Here is a 26,576-nt window from a genome sequence, read left to right on the forward strand (position 1 = left end):
TTCTACATGTAGTAAACAGTGTTAGGCTTTTAGGGATGGGTATATTTAGTTTGGTGTAGTTCAGGGATTTTTCAGATTACCTAAACCAAAGAGTTCTTACTTTAGCTATGCTTCCAGTTCTTCTGATGGTAAATGCATTAAAAATAATAATCAAGGAAGGGAGGGAAGGAATAAAGGACGGAGAGAAAGGAGGGAGGGAGAAAACATTTCTAGGGTGTGCTGGGAAAGGACCAGATGTGCAGCAGCAGACTTGACCTTAAACTGCCAGTGGACCCAGGGCAGTAGATGAAATCTGACCAATGTGTTTATGATAGCTGCTTCCAGGAATCAGTGGAGAATGGACACTCATTTTAATATGTACTACTGCCCTAATTTGTAATAGAGACAAAGAATATGACCTCCAGCAGACAAAGACAAATACTGTATCTTCTCATTTACATGTGGAATGTAATAGAGATAGAAATAGAAGCTCATATTCTCATAGAAATAAAGAGCAGAATGGTGCATTTTCTTCAGGGGCTAGGTGTGGGGGAAATGGAGAGATGTTGGTCAAAGGGTACAAACATACAGCTCTAAGGTGGATCAGTTCTGGGGTTTTAATGTACAGCATGATGACTATCATACCAGATTATATACATGAAAGATGTTAGAGTAGATCTTAAGTGCTATCTCCACACACATAAAATGGTAATTATGTGAAAGGATGGGGTTACAAACTGACCTTAACTATGGTAATTGTTTAACAATATATACATGTATCAAATCGTTGCATGCATAGCTTAAACTTATGTATATATTTTATGTCAATAATATCTTAAAAGCCTGAGGGGGGAAAAAAAAGAACGTGACCTCTGTTAGCAGGAGACTTTCTCCTGACTGGTGAGGTGGCAGCAGGATTCTGCACAAGACAGCAACACCGCTTGATCGCTTCAGTCTGTGTTTCTTCACACTGTAACTCAGAAGAATACTGAAAACTGGCCAGTTTTAAACACTAAGTGGCTCAAGAGATTCCAGAAGATTTAGTGCTTTTCAAGTTTGGGACAGAATAAGAATTTAGTTATATAAATTATTTTAAAAATTCATTAGGTTCCACTTGCCTATAATGAGAGTGGGATACTTAAAGAGTTATGTTGATAGGGGTTGTCTAAGTTTATAACCTTGAATATCCTCTTACACCTTGAATATCCTCTTACAGATAAAAGACCAAATAGAAATAACAAGGTGGCATTTGAACACAAATATGAAATATAGATGTGACCAGTAAGAATATATCCATAGTTGCTAGCTTATAGCAATTATGAAGGTCCTTGGTGTCATACCTGAGTTAGTTGAAGTTCTTTTAAATTATTGTCACAAGGTTCTACTCAACCCACTGGCCCTTGGAACTCTTGTCTCAGCTTGTGTGAACTCTTCCTCACTTCCTAAGAACCAGCTATACTGGATTTCTCTCAGTTCCTGTCAGCACTGTGTTCTTTCCCACCTCAAGTAAGTGCCTTCGCATGTACCACTCCCTCTACCAATCCCCCCACCTTTTTTTTTTTTTTTTTTTTTGTCTAGTTGGCTTCTATTTATCCTTCAGGTTTCAGCTCCAGTGTGATTACTCAGTGACGGCTTCCTAGACTCCCTAGACTTAGGATCTAGATTATAGATTCCCACAGTGCTCTATGCTTCTCTTTCATAACGCTCTCGAGTTTGAAATTTCTTTCTCAGTGTTCATCTTCCCTGTGAGACTTTTAGTTCAGTTGGGTGCACTCTCATTCACTGCTTTACCCGCAAGAGCCTACTATTCAGGACTCAGTAAATCTTTTTTTACACGATAGACGTGACTTTCATAGAAGGGTGGACTCTTATGAAAGATGGTGTTCTAAGCTTGTTTTCTTGTAAGCTTAAGCAAGAGAAGAAATTCATGGAAAGGAGAGAGGGAAGGAGGGAAGAAGGGAGGGAGGTATTCTAGCACAGTGCTTATAGTGCAGGTTCTGGAGCCAGATTAACTGGGTTCAGATCCCAGGTCTGCTACTTTCAGTGATATAACCTTGGCCGAGTTACTTAACCTCTCTATACCTCAGCTCCTTACCTATAAAATGGGAATAATAATATCTGCCTTAAAGGTTTTCATGAGAAATGAGTGAAAACATATAGCATATATGTACAATATAATAATAATTATTATAAAATAGCAGTCCTAGTCATCAGTGTTCTGATGAACAGAATTTGGGGAATTGGCATAAAAGCTGTAGTTAAAACTTACTTTTAAAGATGTAGAGCTTGCTGTGTCAATGAAGAATTTACTGTAGCATTTTGACAGAGTCCAAATAAAGTTAATTTCATTGTTTAAGAAACAGTTTAAAATAAAGTTTTGTATAGACAAAGAATACTGTATCAGTTAAGTGAGTATTCTAAAATTTCCTGCATTAGATGATGTAGAGGGTGAAATGAACAATTGAAGATACAAAATTAAGCTGACTCATTTGATCTGTGTGCTAGATCCTGGGACTAAATCTGTAAAAACAAACCATGGCCTTGGTCCTAAGATAGCTGACAAACTTTTATGTTTAACAACTGTATAATTTTTTATTTTATTTTATTTTATTTTATTTTTTTGCGGTACAAGGGCCTCTCACCGCTGTGGCCTCTCCCGTTGCGGAGCACAGGCTCCAGATGCTCAGGCTCAGCGGCCATGGCTTACGGGCCCAGCCACTCTGTGGCATGTAGGGTCCTCCTGGACTGGGGCACGAACCCATGTCCCCTGCATTGGCAGGCGGACTCTCAACCACTGCGACACCAGGGAAGCCCTGTATAAGATATTTTTAAATAACTTTTGTGCCATAGAATATATTTTACTTTGAAATGTGTAGACACTGATTATCTAGAGAAGTCTTGCTCAAATATCATTTACAGTTTCACAAACAAGTGGACTGCAGTTTGGTTTATTTTGTCTTAGGGAACTCCTGCCTTGAACCAAGGAGCCAGTTTGGAGTTAAGCTTATGTATATCTTTTTCACTAGTTTCATGGAGCTCAGGATGTAGAGGAAGCAATAAAATGCAATGCTCTTCTGAGTCTAGGTCTAATGAGAAATGACTAGTTAGTAACATCAGTTGTGTTGAACTAGTTAGATTGAACAGTTTGATGGGGAATTTCACCAGGCTATTTACAGTCATCATAGGAAGAAAAGTGGGACATGGTTATGCCCGTACTTTGCCTTTGAGGAAAACAGATTTTTTTTTTAAAGTTTATGGCATCTATAGGTGTGGTTCCAAGACTAGAGGTTTCTAAAAGAAAAGTTATGTGACGAAATTCTTATGGGTACAAAGAATGTTCTGAGCAGCTCAGGATTTTTAAAAGATGTATGTGATTGATAATTGGATGGAACGCAGTCACATTTGTACAGTGCTAAGTAGACTGTAAGAAATAAACATTGAAGAATTTCCTTTACTATCGGCCAAAGCTCAAAAGGAGTTTAGATACTTCATAGAGCTCAAAGAGCTTTTAAGGTTGTGTTTGAAGCAAGAGCAGTGAGAAGGAAGAGGTAGGCTTACTGTGAGAAGACGTTATTGGTAGCTGTTTACAGGCAGAAATCAGTTCTGTACCATTCTTACTTTGCTTCCATAGTCTTGGACTGGAAGAATTACTTTTCCAACAGTAAAAGATAAAACAAACAACCTCAAATGAGGGAAATTAAATTTTAAAAAGATGATATCATAAGAGTATCATTCACTTTAAATGAAATTAAGTTTTCAAGACTCAGCTGAATTGCCCCCCAGGAGTTAAAGGGACTCTCAGGTATGATCTCAGGGTTATTGTCGATATCCTTTGTGAAATCGTGGAGAATGTGGGAAGTACCAGGAGACTGAGGCGAGACAAATGTCCCAGTTTCCAAAAAGGCATAGATTGAGAAAAACGCAAATCCACTTCCCTAACTTTAAACTGCGACAACATTGGAAGAGATTGTAAAAAATAAAACTAATAAAATATTGAAAGTGTTTAGAAAAGAAAGGGGTGGTCTCCATGAATCAACGTGAATGTATAAGAACAAGACATGCCAAACTGACCTTATTTTTTTCTTTTTTTCAATTGTATAATTACTACTGGATTAGACAATAGTAAAGACATGTCATATCTTGACTTTGGCAAGTGGTTGACAAAGTCTCCTAGACTACCCTTATAGAAAAGACAATGAAATGTTGGCAGTTGGGTTGGTTTACAGCTGCTTGCATGACCTCATCTATGCCAGCATGCCACAATGTTTACCTAAATAATAACCAGTGATTCTATATACTGATTCCTTAAAGAGAAATGGTAGTGAATATTAATTGGCATACACTCAGAAAGCATGAATTTGAGTTATGAGTTCTTTTGACTGAGGATTTGTATATTGAAACTTGAGTGCCTGGATTTATTCATATGATTGAGATTTCAGTTATAGACTTTTCCCCTCCTGAGCTGTGTATGTAAGATTTACAGATCTCTTTTTAAGTTTCATAAATCAACTCAATTTATAAATCACTTAAAAGTCGAAGAATAATCTTAACACTTAAAAGCAAAGGCTGGCTGGGTAAGAATGCAATTATGAAGAATCTTTTTTCTTATTTGTTTAACAGCTGCATTAACCCCAAGTAGATGTTTTCATACTCTTGAAATGTCAAGTTTCTGTGAAACTCTCCTTAAACAAAAGCTGGAAGTTCATATACAATTCAGTAATATAGATAATCTCAGCGGTGTCTCTGTGAGCTAATGTTTCTGTTGGCCTTCTGGTAATTCCACAGCCATCTCCCTATTCAGGATATTTGTACTTTTTTTTTTTTTTAAATAAATTCCCTGGAACCACATCGAAGTGGAAAGCATAATATTCTGTCCCCTTACGAAAGTTGTTTTTGGTTTCTTGAAGCAAGGAAGTCCATGATGACTGCTATATCCAATATATTCTGTCATTAATTCTTATTAATCTTAAAGAATGCCAATCTGTATAATTTGTTAATCTTTTATAGTTGACATTTCATTGATATTTGTGATATTTTGTCCCCAGCCTCAGAAAAGTGTGATGATTTCTTTGAATAGTTGTGCACTTTAAATAAAATATCCCATTTATGAAATTGTACTTCACCCTCTTCTTTGCAGCTGTTCATCTCAGCATTGCATCCAGAATCCCCATAGAAGTTGAGAGTGAAGATAGAGTGCAGTTCCCGTCCTGATAAATCTAGGTGTTATTCTTTAAATCTAATTCTTTCCGCTTTAATGATTCTGTCTTAAGGTCTCACGGGCCCTTGAAACAGGAATTGAGTTGTTTACCTTCATTTTCCCTTAAAAGAGCCCCCCTCGTGGTAATTTGTGATCTATGATTTTTATTATGGCTTTGTCTTGTTGTTTTTATAGATTAAAGTCCAGTGTGGGTTTTTAGCATTGTATAGTTATCTCTGTGAGTTATGTCATATTTTATAGTAAAGCTTCAAATTTAAAAATTTGACAAACGTTGAATTAAAAAAGTGTTGATTTAGATTGTCTTCTTTAATAAAACAGGCATTAGCCTTTATCCAGATTAAAACTGTTTTTGAAAATACATTGGATAGCAGGTTTTTAGATAATGGAGCCTATGTAACTTACTTCAAATAGAAAAAAAATGTTGCATTCTCTGTCTAGTCAAAAACCCTAACCAAACTTCTGCAAGCATCACTTAATACTTTCAAGCACCTATGTAACAGTCCACAAAAGCTTTTGTATACTGATTATTACAGTGCATTTGAAACACTCCTTATCTAATTTTTAAAATACGTAATGAACTCATTATTGGGTATGATTTTGTTCACTAAGCAATGAGACTGTACAGTATTGATTATGAATTGGGTTTTTCTTCTACCCAGCAATGAACAAGTTCCATAATATAAATAAAAAATGAAATAATATGATTCCATTTAAATTGGAGTTGGGTTGGTGGGGCCCCGAAGTGCCTGACAGAAGCAGCCTCTGGGACCACACATTGTTCTGTGTTATTCCTGTAAATATCTTTCAGGTTTTCTTCTTTGATCACAAGGTTCTCCCCTTCCTCAACATCTATTTTTTTTTTTTTTTTTTTTGCTGTACGCGGGCCTCTCACTGTTGTGGCCTCTCCCGTTGCGGAGCACAGGCTTCGGACGCGCAGGCTCAGCGGCCATGGCTCACGGGCCGCTCCGCGGCATGTGGGATCCTCCCGGACCGGGGCACGAACCCGTGTCCCCTGCATCGGCAGGCGGACTCCCAACCACTGCGCCACCAGGGAAGCCCCAACATCTATTTTTGACAATGCAAAACAGGGACCTTTTTGGTTTATGTTTATTAGTTTAGGATCTGAATGTTATCTCTAAACTTTAGAAGCTCTCTGATTTCCTGCTTATTTTAATACTCTCTCATTTAGGTTATGTTTATTTATATATGTGAGAAAAGACCAAAAGAAGGGATTAGAAATGCTGTGTTACAGAATAATAGTTAAAAGAATGAACTGATCTGTAGTAACCTTTGATTTATCTAATCTGGTCATAACTATGCTGTTTCAAATAAAATAAAGAGTATATTTTAATCAACTAGTCATTTCTTATTCAATAAGATCATCTATTTTGATTTAGCATTGCTCTTTTCTAATTATCTGAAATCCTGTCTAATGAAAAGTGTTTGGATTGCTTTGATGTTCATTTTAAGCTCAACCCTTATTATAAATTCACTGCGATCAGATTTCTGCAGTCCTCTATTTTTCTGCTTAATATTTCTTTGAGACCCCTAATGTCCCTCTTTTTAATCTCCCATTTTCCCCACAAATAAGAAAAAACAACCATTCACTCCTATTTATTCACATTGTATCTAGGAGTCAAGCAAGTGGACAGAAAATGCCTGTTCAATCTAGTGATAGGCAGAAGGTTCTGAGTAGGACCCATTTGGCCTGTTAGAGATGATAAAGATGGCCAGTGTGGGTGGAGCATAGTTTGAGAGGGTGAAGGGTGAGTGAGTTTGGGTCAGAGATGGCCAGAGCTGAAACATGTAGGGCTTTCTAAGCCCTGTTTAGAAGTTTGAATTATATTCCAAGAGCAGCAAGAAGTCATTTGTGGCTCTAAACAGAATAGTGATTACCTGATTTGTTTAAAAGTCTCATTCTGGCTTCTTTGTGAATGGTGGGAGCAGGAAGGAGCCAAGAATGAATGCAGGGAAACCGATTAGAAGGCTGTTACAGAATTCCAGGTGAGAAATGATAGTGGCTTAGCTTAGATGGTGGCAGTGGAAATGAAGGGAAGTGGGCAGTTATGAGATATGTTTTGGAGGTAGAACTGACAAAAGTTGCTAATAAATTTCATTGAGGGATAGAAGTAAAAAGGAGAAATTGAGGATGACTTCTAGGTTTGGGGTTTGTTCTATTGGATTGGTGGTGGTAATTTTCTAAGACAGGAAGAACTAGAGGAGAGGAAAATAATGGGAGAGGATAGAATTAAGAGTTCTGTTTTGGTCATCTGAAATTTGAGGTGCTTATTTGAATTCCAAATATATCTGCAATATATAGAGAGTTTGATGAGTTTGGAGCCTGGTGGAGATAGGTCAGGGATAGAGATGTGATAAGAATTTGGCACTTACCAGGGTATAGATCGTATTTAAAGTCATGGGACTGAATGAAATTACCTTGGATATTTGTCATGTTCTGTGACTTATACGTCCTCCCTCTCCTTCCATGTATAATTATGCCTACATTGTGTATTAAAGTTGTGTATTTTAATTATAGTACCTATAATAGTTTGGTACAATTATCTTGTTTTGAATAAAATATTCTGATTTCTTTTTCCTATTTATGGCTAAATGGTTTAAGGGTATTCATTAACTAGCATTGATATTTAACTGGGGATCTAACAGTTATGTGTTTTGTCTTGTGTGGTTTTTTTGTAGGCAAAGTCATTAATAAAGATTTGCGACATTACCTGAGTCTTCAGTTTCAGAAAGGATCAGTTGACCACAAACTGCAGCAAGTGATTAGAGATAATCTCTATTTGAGAACTATTCCATGTAAGTATGAGATGGAATTAAAGAAATGCAGCCAAAATATCTTTATGTAACTAATCAAACGTCTAGAAATAATTCATAGAGTATCTCATATGAAATTGTGGAGACTAAGTTGGGGCATTGGAATGAAACAAAAATTGGATAAAGAGAAAAATTTTCAGAGGACTTTCAAGTGTTGTGTTTTAAAAATAGAAAAACTAGAAGATTCTATATTTTGACTTTTTAAAAAGTCATTAGACTTTAAAATTTTAAGAATATAAATGTACATGTTGCTAACTAGATGCTTTTCCTATAAATCAATTTCTAAAGCCTATGCAGTAAGAAGACTATTTTGCTCTCAATGCCTGTACACTGAGAACAAATATTTTTTATTAATTATTAGGATACTACTAATTTTAAAATCTGCCTCTTCCCAAAAGGAAAGAAGGAGGAAGCATGCAGTGCCACCTTTGTGGTAATCCATTTTGAATTTTTATCTAGATGTTGGTGTATCTCTTCTAGTCTTAATAGTTTTCATAGGACTTGTTTGTTGTTGTAATGATAGTTTTGGCTTTTTATTGTTTTTTTTAACACATAACAAATCATGTATGCTTGGTTTAACTAGTGTAGGTCTGGGGGAGAATAAAAGCAGTAAACAATAAAAGGGAATAAAAGGACATTCTGGTTTGTTTTACTTTTCAGTATATTTGTAATTTCTTGTGGATACTAGCTTTTATAAGGCCTCTGGAATTCTTGATTTCTTTTTCTTGTTATTTAATCTCACACAATGTCCAGTTCATCACCAAACCTTCCTAATTAGGCTTCTTAAATACCTATCTCTCTGCACTACCATAGACCCTCACTCTTTCTTACTTGGATTTTAAACAACAACAACAACAACAACAAATAGCATTATGTAGTTGCAAAGAGCTAAGTAAAACTGACTTCAAAATCTTGATTCTGGCGTTTTACTAGTTGGTTTACTTGGGCAGGTTACTTAATCTTCCTAAGCTTCAGAATCTCCATGTATAAAATGGGAGTCATAAGGCTCACCTGATATCATTATTAGAATTAAAGTGAGAATATAAATGTAAACTACTTGGTCTAGAGTAGGTACTCAAGCAGTGTGTGGCCCCTTGCCCCATTCTAATGTATCCCCTGACTCCAGTGTCACCTCAGTCTAGTCCATCTTTAAAGTGCACGTCTGATTCTTTTCCATTTGTAGTTTATCCTTCAAAAAGTCCTGTTGACTACAAGTCTAGACTCCTTAACATGGTATAAAATATTTTGTTTTAAAATCTGACTACTTTTCTATGATTTCCTCCCATAAATCTACCTTGTCACATTTCAGAATTGCAATTCCTGCCTTCTTTTCTTTGCATTTGCCTGATAAATCTTTGTTCATCTTTTTATTCTTTTATCTTTCTGAATCTCTTTGTTTTGCAAATAGTGTTGAACTTTGTAGCCAGTGTGAAAATATATTTATTGATTAGATTGATATCTTTAGTCTCAGTTTTGTCATGTTTTTCTATTTTGTAGCCAATGTGAAACTTTATATTTATTGATGTGATTGATATCTTTAGTCCCAGTTTGGTCATGTTTTTCTATTTTACCCATATATAAGTATTTTATATAAAAAGCCTTTCACTATGTAGTCTATTTTATTTGAGCTCTCTTTTTAGGAAGATTTGTATCTTTATTCTACTGGTTATCTCTGTACCTTTATATAATACTCTTTGTTTCTCATCCCTTTTTTTTGTTCCTACTATGAGTAATATTAAAATTATCTAGTCATTTCTTCTTCCTCCTTACCTCTCCCTCTCCCATCATCTGACTTGAAGTAATATCTTTTTATTCCCAACAAATATAAGGTAATCAGCAAGCTCATTCTGCTTTGCATATGCTTTCCTCATTCTGACCGTTTTTTGATGCTTGATCTGTATCTATATTGGCAATGCAAGCAACCACTATGTACTGTACTCTTCCCTTTATAATCATCATTTATTCTCCATTCTTTGGGTAGATACATATCTAATCAAGCTACCAACCCTTATGTTGTTGTTTCTTCAATAATTCTGGTTGTCTAAAGCTTGTTGTCTACCAGATTTCCATGAAAGGTTCACAGGATCATTATAGCAGTTTCTCTGTGGCCTTTATACTTTAAAGTTTGTTTGGATGGATATGAAATTTTTGGCTCATAATTTCTTTCCCAGACTATCTTAATTATCTAATTGTTTTCTGGCATAAAGCATTGCTCTTAAAAAAATCTGAAAACAATCTGATTTTTATCCCCTTATAAGGAACTTGGTATTTTGCCTGCATGGGGTATCTCAGGGTAGCATTTTTAGTTTCATAGCTCTAGAGCTCCCTCCTTCCTTGTTAAAGCAAGGTAATAAAAATATGTACTTGTACTTTTTGCTGCCCTCTGCCACTTTTACTTGATCGTCTTTTTAACTTACTTCTACTGTCCTAGTTTTGCAGTTTCTCCCCAGTGTGAGGTTTTGCCTTAGAAAGGAGCTCTACAATTTATTTGTTTTAATTCATAGTTTCCAAACAGCTACAGCTATTTCAGATCCTAACTGGAACTCCTAACTTAAAATTGAACTGCCCAAAACACGTCCAAGAATCTAGAAGCCCTGATGCATCAGTAGCAGTTAGCAAACTGAATGGTCACATCTGGTCTCTAAATGTAATTCTTTACTAAAAGATGCCAGATTGGGACTTCCCTGGTGGTCCAGTGGTTAAGAATCCACCAGCCAATGCAGAGGACATGGGTTTAAGCCCTGGTCCGGGAAGAACCCACATGCCGCGGAGCAACTGAGCCCATGTGCCACAACTACTGAGCCTGCGCTCTAGAGCCTGTGAGCCACAACTACCGAAGCCCATGTGCCTAGAGCCCATGCTCTGCAACAAGAGGGCCACCACAATGAGAAGCCTGCACACCACAACGAAGAGTAACCCCCGCTCGCCACAACTAGAGAAAGCCCATACACAGCAACAAAGACCTAATGCAGCCAAAAATAAATAAATAAATAATAAAAATAAATTAATTATAAATTAATTATAAAAAAAGAAATTAAAAAAAAAAGATGCCAGATCTTTCTGGAGAAAATTCTGATTCCCCGTCTGGGGCAAGGAAAGTACAAGGTGAGCTTGGAATATCCAATTATATCAGAAAGTATGCTTAAAAAATTTTGGGGACGTATCAGAAGAACATAAAGAAAAAAAAGCCACCTAGATGGGGTGCCCACTGACAAAATCTGAGACAATTTAAACAACAAAATTAATAAGAGAGAAAGAGAGACATCTACTGTTGTCAGACATTGCATTATAGATAAAACACAACTGTGACCCCTAAGAGAAGAGGAAAGGAGACTGCACACAGAGGAGTCCTGTAATTTCCTCAGCTTTCTTCCTGGAGGCACTTTTGAGGCTACAGCTCAGTAAGGAAGAGCCCAGGTAGAGTTTAGCAGACCCTGAGTTGAGGGGACATATGAAATATGAGTTCAAGAAGTCTGAGGTGTTTGGAATTTGCAAGACAGGGTGTCAGAGAGGAAAGAACTATGAAGAAAAAGAGTTCAGGCAAACTGCATAGGTGCCTCCTTGGGTCTGTTGCTGAATACTAAGCTGAGAATGTGTAGGATGAGACTTCACATAGCAGGGCAAAGAACTCTCTGTGAGCTGTAAGATTAACAATACCAGAGCTTACACAGGGCCAAGAGAAATTTGAGTTCTAACCAGACTGAGTGGAGAGAACCCGTAAGGGTCATGGCTTACTAGTAGGGTTAAAATGACCATAGATTAAGCTCCTTGAGGCCCATTTTAACAAAATTAAATTTAAAAAGTCCCAAAAGGATCAAGTGAATATGCATGTAACTTAACTGTTAGTAAAAATAAAGGAAAGGAGGGGGGGGGGGGAAGGGAATAATCCACACTCTTTAAAGGAAGTCAACAAAATCTAGACACTGAATAACATAATATTCACAATGTCCAGTGTCTAATAAAAAAGTACTAGGCATACAAAAAAACAAGGAAGTGTGACCCATAATCAAAAGAAAAGTGAGCTGATTAAAGAAAATAATAATAATAATAAAAAACCCAGAAGGGACACAGATAATGACCATACCAAGAATTTTAAAGTTATCATAAATATGCTCAAGGATTTAAAGGACAATATGAACAGAATAAAGAGAAAACAAGATGTATACTTTTTTTTTTTTTTTTTTTTTTGCGGTACGTGGGCCTCTCACTGTTGTGGCCTCTCCCATGATGGAGCACAGGCTCCGGACACACAGCCTCAGCGTCCATGGCTCACAGGCCCAGCCGCTCAGCGGCATGTGGGATCTTCCCGGACCGGGGCACGAACCCTTGTCCCCTGCATCAGCAGGCGGACTCTCAACCACTGCGCCACCAGGGAAGCCCAAGCTGTATACTTTTAAAAAGAACTAAATGGAACTTCAAAAATTCACTGGATGGGCTTAACAGCAGATTAGGAACTGCAAAAGAAAAGATCAGTGAACTTGAAGACTTAGCAATATAAACTAATCAAACAAACATGGAGAGGAAAAAGAGTAAAACAGTGAACTTTTTAAAAGAAACTAAATAGTGAGAGAGACAGAGAGACGTCTACCTTTGCAACGAAGGACTAACTGGTACTGGATTTACTGTCTTATCATAAACAACGAGAAATTGGGCAAGATATCTATAACAGCTGTTTTCAGACATTGGATTATAAGCAGAGCAGTACTGTGATCTGCTCATATTGACCTATGGCACACTATCAAGCCAAAGTGGGGGAAGCAGAAAAAATATTTGAAGAAATAGTGGCTGAAATATTTGCAAATTCAGTGAAAACTATAAACCCATAGATCAAAGAATCTCAACAAACCCCAAGCAGAAGAAACATTAAAAAAAAAAAAGATCAACGTACATAATAATCTCATTGCTGAAAACCAGTGATAAAGAGAAAATGTGAAAGGCAGACAGAAAAAGAGGTACATGTGGGGAATATAGAATGACTGCAGACTTATCAACAGAAACAGTACAAACTGGAAGTCAGTCAAATGTCATCTTTAAGATGCTGGAAAGAAAAAATGCCAACCTATATAAAGTAAAAATATCCTTAAAAATAAAGAGAAATTTTTGAGACAAAAAAGGATGAGGGAATTTTTCTCTAGCAGACTTGTACTATAAGAAGTAGTAAAGGAAATTCTTCAGATGGAATGGAAATGATACCAGAATGAGAGCTAAAAGGAAAATAGAAAAAACTTCATAATTATAGTTCAAGATTTCAATACCCACTTTAGAAAAAGTAAGCAAAAAATCAACAAGGTTATAACATGAATAACACTTTCAACCAACTTGACCTAATTGTTATTTGTTAGAGCATACTACCCAATAACACAAGGATATACATTCTTTTCTAGTGCACGTGGAACATTTACAAATATAGACCATATTCTGGACCATAAAACAAGACTCAGTAAATTTAAGAGGATTTAAATCGTACAAAATATGTTCTCTGATCATAATGGAATTAAATTAGAAATCATTTATAGAAACATATCTGGAAAATCTCCAAATATTTGGAAATTAAATAGCACACTTCTAACTAACTTGTGAGTTAAAGAATAAGCTACAAGGAAAATTACAAAGTATCACACATATCAATACAACATATCAATTTGTGGGATGTTGCTAGAGCAGTACTTAGAGGGAAATTTATAGTATTAAATACTTATATTAGAAAATAATAAAGATCTCAATCAATGATCTAAATTTCTACCTTAAGAAGAGCAAAGTAAACCCAAATTAAGTAGCAGGAAGGAAATAATAAAGAGAAGAGCAGAAATCAATAAAATAGAAAACAGAGAAAGGATAGAGAAAAATCTGTGAAATCCAAAGCTGCTTCTTTCAGATTAAATAAAAGTGATAAACAACAATGTTGAGAATGGGAAAGATGGCATCACTGAAAATCCTACAGATGTTAAGTGGATAATAAGGAATATGCTAAACAACTTTATGCCAATAAACTCAACAACTCAGATGAATTGGATAAATTCCTTGGAAGACAAAAACTATCAATGCTCACTCAAGAAAAAATAGATGAACTGAACAGCCCTCTATCTATTAAGGAAATTAAATTTGTAGTTTGTAACTTTCCCAAAGAGAAAACTTCAGGCCCAGATGGTACTGGTGAATTGTTCCAAATATTTAAAGAAGAAATAATGCCAATTCTACATAACCTCCTCTGAAAATTAGAACAGTTCCCAACCTCACTCTGTGATCTGAGCATTATCCTGATTCTAAAGTGAGATAAAAACTAGATCAAAATTTTTCATGAATGCAGGCTCAAAATCTTTTAAATATTTTAGCAAATCAATATATAGCAATAGGTAAAAAGGATAACACATTATGACCAAGTGGGATTTGTCTGAGGAATGCAAAGTTGGTATAACATTTGAAGATTAATATAGTAACAGACTAGAAAAGACATGTGATCTTCTCAATAGGTGCTGAAAAAACATTTGACAAAGTCCAACACTAGTTCATGATAGAATCTCTCAGAACACTAGTCTGCCTGTTTGTTATTCACTACCTCTTGGCTTCAAATCTGCTCTTTTTGCTTGCTTATGATACTGTCACATTTTTCCCTTACCACCTGACACAATGTTAAGCTTCGTCAGTAGAGTGTGCAGGAAGGATACTAGAAAGAAGAGGCTTCTTTTCCTGGTTCCAGTGTGTCTTTTTCTTTTTGCTTCTGCCTGCAAAAAGACACTCAGTAAGTTTTAGCAGCACTCTACCAGTCAGCTACCCAGTGGCAAGTTCAGTAGTGCACCTGGGCAGGGGTGGGAGGGGGATGAGGGGGAGGGGTGCGGGTGGGGGGAGTCCCAACAGCAAGTTCAGGAACACCCTCATAGGTGGCTTCATGAGTTCCACCAATGCACCAGCTGAATTCTCCCAGTTTTCTGATGAGTTCTGTGGGGACCCCAGCAGGCTTCCCAGATTTCAGCAATATCTCTTGTAAGTGGTTTTCCAGTGGGTTTGTAGCAAGCCTAGCCAGTGTCCCAGCTGGTTTTCTAGTGAGTCCAAAACACCCCCCTACATCATCCCTACCACTCAAGGCAGCTTGTTGGTGAACTTTATTGGTACTCCAGCAGACAGTTCCCTGCCCACCAGCCTCAGCCTACTGATTGTGAACCAGCTCTGTCCCAAGGCAACCCAGTAAACTTCTCTACCATCCAGTGGGCTGCTACACACCTTCTCCAGCAAGGTCTGAATCCCAGACTTTGAGAGCATCTCTTTGAGGATGGTACTCTTTAGAGTTCTCTTTTATTCCCTCTTAGTTAATTCTTTATAAATAGTTGATAATTCTTTACATTAAGCTGTCCTTGTTCAAGTTACCATCTAGTTTCTTGCTCCTCTTTGGACCCTGGACGATACAGAATTGGTACTGGTAGTAGTTCTAGGAGACAGACCCTCCAAGAAGGGATTTTAGGATTGGTTTTGGTTGTGTACTTGGGCTTGAGCCCAGAGCCAGATTCCTTCCAGTGGGAAGTAGGTTGCTGGTAATTCGTGACAAGTGGCATCACAATTTAATCATAGTATAACCTGTGGCTGATTGTGATGAAGTACCAGCTGAGCCAAGTACCTTGGGACCCAAATGACTGCTACACTTGACCATTATAGCAGTAATAATGGCTATAAATACTGAGGTATGGGATGGATTCTCCTGAGTGCACCAAGCACTTAAAGAGAGAAAATGACAATATAAAATCAAATGGTTTATTATTATTAGAAACTAATGTAACAAGATTTTAATAACACTTTTAAATGATCTCAACCCGATACAGCCATTTGCTAACAGAAAACCTTAAAAGAAGGGAACATTAACACAAAATAAATGCCAAATAAAAATCATCTAAAAATTTGAAAGGTAATACCACACATACTTAATATTTGAATTTTTCACTCCTGAAATGAAAATTTAAAGCACACAAAGTATCAGTTGCATTATCTGATGGTCTTGATTTTTGTTTGGTAACAAATATTCAGACATAGAAAAAATATATTTCATTTTGCATTGACATTCATAAAATTGTTGAGTATGTCCAAAAGCATCTTCAAATTGGGTGTTAGCCATTGGTCATTCATATAAGCTTGTTTCCGTTTTTTTTTGTTGTTCACGACCCACTATTCTTTTTTTTTTATCATCTTTATTGGAGTATAATTGCTTTACAATAGTGTGTTAGTTTCTGCTGTATAACAAAGTGAATCAGCTATACATATACCTATATCCCCATATCTCCTCCCTTTTGCTTCTGCTTCCCACCCTTCCTATCCCACCCCTCTAGGTAGACACAAAGCACCGAGCTGATCTCCCTGTGCTATGTGGCTGCTTCCCACTAGCTATCTATTTTACATATGGTAGTGTATATATGTCCATGCCACTCTCTCACTTTGTCCCAGCTTACCCTTCTTCCTCCCCATGCCCTCATGTCCATTCTCTACATCTTCATCTTTATTCCTGTCCTGCCCCTAGGTTCCTCAGAACCATTTTTTTTTTTTAGATTCCATATATATGTGTTAGCATACAGTATTTGTTTTTCTCTTTCTGACTTACTTCACTCTGTATGACAGTCTCTAGGTCCATCCACCTCACTACAAATATCTCAATTTTGTTTCCTTTTATGGCTGAGTAATATTCCATTGTATATATGTGCCACATCTTCTTTATCCATTCATCTGTCCATGGACATTTAGCTTCTTTATCCATTCATCTGTCGATGGACATTTAGGTTGCTTCCATGTCCTGGCTATTGTAAATAGAGCTGCAATGAACATTATGGTACATGACTCTTTTTGAATTATGGTTTTCTCAGGGTATATACCCAGTAGTGGGATTGCTGGGTCGTATGGTAGTTCTATTTTTAGTTTTTTAAGGAACCTCCATACTCTTCTCCATAGAGGCTGTATCAATTTACATTCCCACCAACAGTGTGAGAGGGTTCTCTTTTCTCCGCACCCTCTCCAGAATTTATTGTTTGTAGACTTTTTGATGATGGCCATTCTGACTGGTGTGGGATGATACCTCACTGTAGTTTTGATTTGCATTTCTCTAATGATTAGTGATGTTGATCATCCTTTCATGTGTTTGTTGGCAATCTGTATATCTTCTTTGGAGAAATGTCTATTTAGGTCTTCTGCCCATTTTTGGATCGGGTTTTTTTTTTTTTTGATATTGAGCTTCATGAGCTGCTTGTATATTTTGGAGATTAATCCTTTGTCAGTTGCTTCATCTGCAAATATTTTCTCCCATTCTTAGGGTTGTCTTTTTGTCTTGTTTGTGGTTTCCTTTGCTGTGCAAAAGCTTTTGAGTTTCATTAGGTCCATTTGTCTATTTTTGTTTTTATTTCTATTTCTCTAGGATTGTTTCCTTTTTTAATGATGAAAATATTTTGCTTTCTTGCCCTGATTTTGTTTTTGCCATTGAAATCTATATTGCTTTTACTTCAGATTTTAGACCAGTTTCTGATTTCAGGTTGAAGTGTTCTGCAACAACATTCACTTCTTGCATTTCTTCTCTTAAAGTATTTACAAAGCACTGAAACTCACAGCTAATAACAAATGGTGAAAAATGCAGAACTTTGTTGGATAGTGTTCAGGTAACATTCAGATCTCCCAACCAATGTTAAAAACATTACACAGAATCATATAGCGAAACTGCCAATTTAAGCCCTTTTCTAGCCTTCAAAACTTGTAATATTTTTGTAACATTTTGGAACAGGATTTATATAAAGTATAAATATATATAAACTTATTAACATTATATTTGCAAGAACAACCCACCATTAGCAGCAGAGCCCTGACCACACACTTGCTGCATGGGAACAGCTGCAGGTAAGACTGACTGAGTAGATTGTGACTGCTGCTCTCCTCCAGGCTTCTGCCCTAGTCCCTGAAAATGTCAGCTTTAACATTTGATTCTACTTTTCAGTGTTTCCTGCTCTTACTTTCAGTCGAAACCAGTAACATCTCTATCTCAAATTATTATGCTTTAATTCTCACAGCAGAACCATAATACCTTTTGTTCCCTCATTTTCCCCATCAACTGATTTTTCTTGGGATTTAGAAAAAGCAGACTTGCCGAGAAGCTCCAGAAAGGAATTCCTACATGGAAACTATAATGTAAATCAACTATAGCTCTCATATATTGTTGGTGGGAATGCAAAGTAGTGCATCTACTTTGGGGCTTTTTCTTATAAAGTTAAACATACACTTATCATATGACCCAGCAATTCTACTCCTAGGTATTAAACCTAACATAAATTTAAATATAAATCTACCCAAAGACTTTGTAAATGTACAGCAGCTTTATTTATAGTACTGTCTTAAATCTGGAAACAACCCAAATGTCCACCAATGGTGAATGCATAATCAAATTTTGGTATATATATATAGTGGAATACACCTCAGTGATAAAAGGATATTTAACAACAAACTGGATGAATCTCAAAAGTGTCATACAGAATGAAAGAAGCCAGATACAAACCACTACTGAAATCAAATTAATGTATGATTTCATTTATATGAGATTCTATTAAAGGCAAAACTATAGTGACCACAGGTCAGTGGCTGCCACAGGGTGGGAGACTGCAAAAGGGCACAAGAAGACTTTTGGGGGCAATGGTTCCCAAAATTCATAGAATTGTACTGTTAGAATTAGTGACTTTTATTATAGATAAATTATATCATGATAAAGTGGCCAAATAAACTCCCCCAATTATATTCTTTTATATTATCAACAATTAGAAAATGAAAATTTACAAAAAGATACCATGTATAGCATAAAAATATTTGAAATACCTAGAAATTAATCTAAATAAGTATAAAGTGTAAAGATCTCTATAAGGTCAAATTAAGGGACATTAAGGAAGATCTAAATATATTGAGAGACATTTCTTGTTCATGGATCAAAGACTCAATATGGTGAAGATATCAGGTCTCCTCAAATTGATTAATAGATTCCATAAAAATTCCAGCATTTTTAGCCTGATTCCAGAAGTTATATAGAAAGGCTATGAATAGAAAAAACAAGGTAAGTGGAATTGCTGTGCTATATCTCAAGATTTATCGTGGCAGTATAATAATTACAACACTGTGATAATGGTGCAGGAATGGTCAGTAGATAAATGGGATGTAATAGAAAGCCCAGTGATAGACACCCAGTCTTATATGGGTGTTTCTATATAAGATTCCCATGACAGAGTGCCATGGCTGATCAGGGAGGAATATAATTGACTTTTCAATAAATCTTGTTGAACAACATTTGGAAAGAAAAAGAAATTGGACTACTACCTCCCATCAAGTCCAAAAAAAAATGTTTTAGTACATTAAAGTACTAGATGTGAAAGGCAAGGCTGTAATGCTTTTCAAAAAGAATATGGAATATCTCCATGGCCTTGGAAAGGATTTCTTCAACAAGACACAAAAACCATTAGCTATAAAGGAAAGGACTACATTAAAATGAAAATTTGACTACATTAAAATGAAAAACTTCTGTCATCAAAGGACCATTTATAAAAAAAAAAAAGTGAAAAGAAATCACAGAGTGGGAGAAGATACTGCCTATTCTGCAACATTTGTTTCAATAATGCAGGTAAGTTCATATGTGATTGGTAAGTAGGTAGGAGAATGATGTCAACTGAACCGAGGTAATATTGGTTCTTATTTCACTTGCCCCAGCTAATGTTTTGTATCATCAAGTAAACACAGAATATACAAACATAGCTGAATGTTGTTTCTACTATGTATGATGCCTATTGACCTCAATTTTGCCTCTTTTCTCAATTTGAACTTGTGCTTTATCTTAAAATTGTTGATTGCACCTTTTGCCTTATCTTCGTTATTCAGTAGCCTCAACCCTCCATGTACCCCTTTCTGCCAAGCTACCTTTTCCTTTCCTTTCTTTTTTTCCTTATTGTTTTTGAAGACAAAGTATTTTATTTACTCTAGTATTTTTTATTAGGAATATAACATATCTTTTAAACTGTACTAATATTTTTCATTGGGATTGTTACTGATTTTACCAAGTGCTCTGTTTACAAAATTGCAATAAGTTTTCAGAGATCAACCCTATCCTATTTTCTCCATAATGTTCTCTTATTTTTGGTGCATATTTTGCAGACAGCACTATCTGAAGAAAGCATGTTTCACATTTTAGCAGAAATACCTCATCTGCAACACATATACCTGACAAAAGGTGCAATGCTTCAATATTGACACAATTATTTCACATTTTAGCAGAAATACCTCACCTGCAACACATATACCTGACAAAAGGTGCAATGCTTCAATATTGACACAATTATTTCACATTTTAACCTCTCTACAGTTGGAATACATCTTACAATACATGAAATCTTTCAATTATAATTGCCAGGTTTTTTTTTATTTTTTAGGGATAAAATAATGATGCATTTTAGAAGCTGTTGATTACTTAGATTTGATGAAGTAATGTAGTATCCAGAATGTAAAGAACTACAATTTTAAAAAGGCAGGCAACCCAGTAGAGAAATGGCAAAAGACTTGAACAGCCACTTCACAACAGAAGAAATCTCTGTGGCTAGTAAATATATGAAAAAGAATGTTTAATCTCATAAGGCAGCTGCACATTAAATACAGAGATGCCTTTACATACTTAGCACGTTGGCAGAAGTTTAAAAACCTGATAACAAGTATTGATGTGGACACAAAAGGATGCATATGATATGATTCCCTTCATATGAAGTTACAAAACAGGTAACACTAAGCTGTGTTGCTCAGAAATGCATTACTTAGTTGGTAAAAACATTTTTAAAAGGAAAGGAAATCATCATCACAAATGTCAAGATGGTGGTTACTTTGGGGGTGGGGGGAGGGAGAGATTTATGATTGGAGGAACACAAAGGGGCTTTTGGTACCCTGATAATGTTCTGTTTCTTCACTTGGATGAGTTTGCTTTATTATTAGTTGTTAAACTTTATACATATATATGTTTTATGTACTTTTCTGTATATTTCAGAATAAAGCAAAAAGGAGGGAGGGATCAGTTATATCAAAGGTTGTTGATTGGCCAAGGAACTTGAGGACTGAGACTTGACCATTGGGTTAAGCAAAGTGGAGACTGCTGATGCACATAACAAATTGTCTCTGTGGGAGTGGTTGGGGCAGTGATCTGATTGGAATGGGCCCACGAGAGAATGAGAGGAGAGGAATTGGAGACTAAGTAAGCAGGAGGAATTTTTATGTAAAAAGGAGAAACATAGTGTTGACTGGAGGGTATGTACAAAGCTTTACATTAAACATATAGAGTATCAGGAGAATAGAAAGGTAAATTTTCTGGAATGCTGATGGCAATGTGGTAGGGTAGGGGAAGGTAGAGAATTTTTTTATGTGTATGAGAGTACATGTTTTGAGGGGGAAGAAGTGAAAATGTATAATACATTTGTAAAAAGAATGAACATTAAAGCTACTTTGTGAGTCTTGGAAATATATATGTTGGAATCACACATAACATTTTATGTCTGTTAATGGAAAGAATCATGAACACCATCTTGCTCAATGCCATGTTGCAGAAAGAGAACAAAGCCCAGAGGGATTAAGTGCTTGCTCGAAATTGTACCATTAATAATCATCCCAGACTAAAATGCAGAGTTGCTCCTGCCCCTCGGGTCAGTGCTTTTTTAAATAGTATTATCTATAATATGGTTTGCTCTTAAGTTGGGTTTTATGTAGTCATTATGTTTTATAGTAGAGTTTAGATAATATTTAAATTAGCCTTTGCTGCATAACAGACTACCCTAGAACTTAATGGCGTAAAATAACCATCATGTATTATTTCTCATGATTTCATGAGTTCACTGAGCTCAGCTGGGCCCACTCATGTGGCTGCAGTCACTGGCGGCTCAGCTGGGGTTGGAAGGGCTAAGCTGGCCTCACTGACATGTCTGGGGCCTTGGTGCTGTTTGTTGGTTGGGACTCTCTCTCATCATTCAGTAGTCTCGCCTGGACATCTGTACATGGTGGTGGGACTATTCCAAGGAGGCAAAGATGGAAATCTAGACTCCTGAACTTGCACAACATCACATTAAATTATTGAATGCAAACTATAGTCCAGTCCAGATACAAGAGGTGAGGCAACAGGCCCCACGTCTTGATGGGAGGAGGTGCAAAATATGTGGCCATGTTTTTCCATCTATCACAGCTGCTAATCATAAATTTAATTGCTGAATTTATTTTCTAATGTTAACTTTTACTTAATATGGAACTAAAAGCTGTTGATTTGGGGAATCTAACAATGTAATTTTAGTCAGTATATGAGAAACAAAAATTTGATAATGAAAAAATGTTAAGAAAAAGGGAAGTTATGTTTTTCTAATTAATTTCATATCCTGTGTGATGTAAGACAAAGAAATGCTCATTTTTATAAAAAGCTAGGTAAAAATAAGGGGGAAAAATTCATTGATTACAGTCTTTGTTGCTTAGAATGTTGGCTTCATCATTATTTTCTGAGATCGTCACCATTAATATTTTATCATCATCATTGTGGATTTTTTTCACATGTTACAAAATGTAATAGAATGTAATGCCCCTAAAAAGTAAAAACAATTAATAGTTTCCCATGAATTAATTTATAATAATGATAGCATATTGCCAGGCACTGTGCTAATTACATTTGTAAAATTTCACTTAATTTATTTGACAACTCTCTGTATTGAGTACCTACTGTGGTTCTTACATGGTGCCAAGACTTGGGGCTATTGCTCTGAACAAAGTAGATGTGGTCCCTGCATATTGCCATACCCTAGATGGGAATCAAGGAAGTTTCTCTAAAGAAGCTTTCTAAGCCAGGACCTGAAGGATGAGTAGGAGTTAGCTGAGGTAAGAGAGAAAGGGAATAGGAAGTCTTCCAAGGAAAAGAATGGCTTGGACAAAGGCCTTGGAGTTAAGCGAGTGCAAGGAAAATTAAAAGAATTGGGGGGAAAAAAATCTATTATGGCTAAAGCCTAGAATGTGAAAGGCGTGAGGCAAGAAAGAAGAGAGGTAGAGTCTGGATTTTATGCCAGGATCATGGGAACCATTGATGAGTTTAGAGGTTTTTCGCTCAAGATTGTTTTAGAAAAGTCACTGGCTGCAGTTTGGGTAAGGGGTGTAGCCAGGGAGAAGAAAGGGCTGACACTGGGAGGCCAACAATACAGGCCATAGATAATGATATGAATTGAGTGTGGATAATGATATGAATTAAGTGAGTGTGAGAATGAAGACAAGTGTATAAATCCTACAGGTATTTAGGAGATGGAATCAACCAAATTTGGTGATAGGATGTAGAGCAGAGGGAAGAACCCAAGGTGACTGACAGGTTTCTGGCTTGGAGTGCTATCAACAAATAGGGAGCATAAATAGAGGAATAGGCTTGGGAAGTCATCCTTGGCAGGACAATATCCTAACCCTATTTCCAGGCTAAGTACCTGGATCCCTTTTTTGTATTCTCTAGTATTTGAAATATTTCCAATATCAGTTCAAAAAAATATTGATTCTTGTTCAGTGAAATTCAGTAAAATATAGCAATGCTGCCATAACCTGAATTTATATCTTGGATCTGAAAGAAACATTTTACTTTGGCATTAATTCCTTAATAGATAGAAATTTAGGGCTCTGTTGCTGTAGTGAATTTCATTAAGCAATTTACTGCTTAATGTTTTGAAATTACTTGAAGAGAATAATGGCTAAGAAGCAATATGTGAATTCCTGTCTTAAGCCCTAAGCCCTTTATTCATTTGTCTAAAATAATTTCATAATTAATACTTGTTCAAGTTTTTAAAATGGAGCTCAGTAAGAGTTTTTAAAAGTTGTTTTTCTTTTTTTATTGTCCTTTACAACTCTAGTAAGGAGAATGTTAGTTTACATTTATGCTAAGGAAGTAAAAATATGTAAGGTAGCTACATGAAAATGAAACCTATCCTTGGTGGACTTATCTCTCCTTCAAATGTTAAGTAATAATAATTGAGATTTAAAAGAAGAATTAACTGTTGTGTCTTGGAAAGTTAAGCTTTCTTGGACATTAACATTTTAATCTTTGTAATTTTGAATTTCATAGCCATGTGTAGATTTTATTAAAGTATATTTACTCATCCTACATTATTTATTGTCCTACTTTCACCTAGGAATGTTAATTTGCCTAAAATTCTCTGACCATCACTCTAGAAGATACAATATATTCAGTAGTCTGTTTCCCATGTGTTCTCTGTAAACTGAATTTTCTATTATTCTCAATGTTTTATAAGTTTAAAAGCACTTTACAACCTATTTTTTTCTTGTTGTTGTTTTTTTTTCCTTAGGCACTACAAGGGCCCCCAGGGATGGGGAAGTACCAGGGGTGGACTATAATTTCATTTCTGTTGAACAGTTCAAAGCACTGGAAGAGAGTGGAGCATTATTAGAAAGTGGAACGTATGATGGTATGTCCTCAAATATTGACAACAGCAACCCAGAAAACTATCTGATTAAGTGGAATTATTTCAGAGGGAATTTGGTCAGTAAAATACTATTTTTTTTAAGTTTTTCTATCAGTCTTTGGGAGATTTTTCTTTTGATTAGGCTATTTGTAATTTACTAATTAAAATGGGATTAAACAATAAGCAAACACATTCTATATTATAAAGTTGATTGTGAACAATATACTAAAATCATTCAAACTGGCCAGTATGCATACTTCACAGTAATCACATTCATCATATGAACTCAGCAAGTATTTGTGAGTTCTATTTGTGGTTGGAAATAAAAATACTGTACAATTTAAAAAATCTATTTATACCTTGCCTCTCTTGGAGAAAAGAGAATATAGATTTGAGGAGGAAAATAACAAAGACAGAAAAATTGGTTTTCTTTTCATAACTCTTTACTCGCTTGATTTTAGGAAGTACTGATTTAAGATCAATTTCAACTTTTAAATGATTCTTTGTTAGGTCTTTTTTTTTCTTTATCTAACACTCTTCACTGGCAAGCTTATGTACTCCCATAGCACCCTGTACTTTTCCATCATTGCTTTATCAGCTATTATAATTGCCTTTTTTACAAGCTCTGTGAAAGCAGATATCATGTCTTTCTTACTCAATATTATATTCAGTGCCTAGAGATGGTGTTTAATAAGTATCTAACCATGAATTCAGCACATCCAAATATGCATTTGTGCTCTATCCAAAAGAATAATTTCTCTCTTTAGCTGTACCAAGAGCTCAAAACAGGGGAGTCTTCATTTACTTCTTTCTTTTTCTCACAGTTTTCATCTAGTGTGTTACCAAATCTAGTCATTTCTTCCTTTGTAGCAGCTTTCGCACTGCCCTTCTTTTTTTGTGTGTGTGTGATTTACAATGTTTTGTTAGTTTCAGGTGTACTTTTCTTTTTTAACATCTTTATTGGAGTATAATCGCTTTACAATGGTGTGTTAGTTTCTGCTTTATAACAAAGTGAATCAGTTATACATATACATATGTTCCCATATCTCTTCCCTCTTGCGTCTCCCTCCCTCCCACCCTCCCTATCCCACCCCTCTAGGTGGTCACAAACCACCGAGCTGATCTCCCTGTGCTATGTGGCTGCTTCCCACTAGCTATCTGTTTTACATTTGGTAGTGTATATATGTCCATGCCACTCTCACTTTGTCCCAGCTTACCCTTCCCCCTCCCCATATCCTCAAGTCCATTCTCTAGTAGGTCTGTGTCTTTATTCCCATCTTACCCCCAGGTTCTTCATGACCTTTTTTCCTTAGATTCCATATATATGTGTTAGCATAACGGTATTTGTTTTTCTCTTTCTGACTTAACTTCACTCTGTATGACAGACTCTAGGTCCATCCACCTCACTACAAATATCTCAGTTTCGTTTCTTTTTATGGCTGAGTAATATTCCATTGTATATGTGTGCCACATCTTCTTTATCCATTCATCCAATGATGGACACTTAGGTTGCTTCCAAGTCCTGACTATTGTAAATAGAGCTGCAGTGAACATTTTGGTACATGACTCTTTTTGAATTATGGTTTTCTCAGGTATATGCCCAGTAGTGGGATTGCTGGGTTGTATGGTAATTCTACTTATAGTTTTTTAAGGAACCTCCATACTGTTCTCCATAGTGGCTGTATCAATTTACATTTCCACCAACAGTGCAAGAGTGTTCCCTTTTCTCCACACCCTCTCCAGGATTTATGGTTTCTAGATTTTTTGATGATGGCCATTCTGGCCGGTGTGAGATGATACCTCATTATAGTTTTGATTTGCATTTCTCTAATAATTAGTGATGTTGAGCATTCTTTCATGTGTTTGTTGATAATCTGTATATCTTCTTTGGAGAAATGTCTATTTAGGTCTTCTGCCCATTTTTGGATTGGGTTGTTTGTGTTTTCGTTATTGAGCTGCATGAGCTGCTCTTAAATCTTGGAGATTAATCCTTTGTCAGTTGCTTCATTTGCAAATATTTTCTCCCATTCTGAGGGTTGTCTTTTCATCTTGTTTATGGTTTCCTTTGCTGTGCAAAAGCTTTAAAGTTTCAT

General features: G+C 36.1%; 1 protein-coding gene across 2 annotated transcripts in view; it reads left to right on the plus strand.

The window, feature by feature from the left end:
• Positions 1–26,576, plus strand: part of MAGI3 (membrane associated guanylate kinase, WW and PDZ domain containing 3) — a gene marked incomplete at its 5' end in the record, with an annotated part of 282,350 nt that overhangs the window by 169,818 nt on the left and 85,956 nt on the right. For both annotated transcript variants that reach the window (XM_079724347.1, XM_079724348.1), the window contains 2 exons: positions 7,895–8,011; positions 24,367–24,486. In XM_079724347.1, the coding sequence (XP_079580473.1) occupies positions 7,895–8,011; positions 24,367–24,486 (237 nt within the window). The remainder of the gene's footprint in view (positions 1–7,894; positions 8,012–24,366; positions 24,487–26,576) is intronic.

The sequence above is a fragment of the Hyperoodon ampullatus genome (genome assembly GCF_949752795.1).
Source record: "Hyperoodon ampullatus genome assembly, chromosome: 2".
Lineage (NCBI taxonomy): Eukaryota > Metazoa > Chordata > Mammalia > Artiodactyla > Ziphiidae > Hyperoodon > Hyperoodon ampullatus.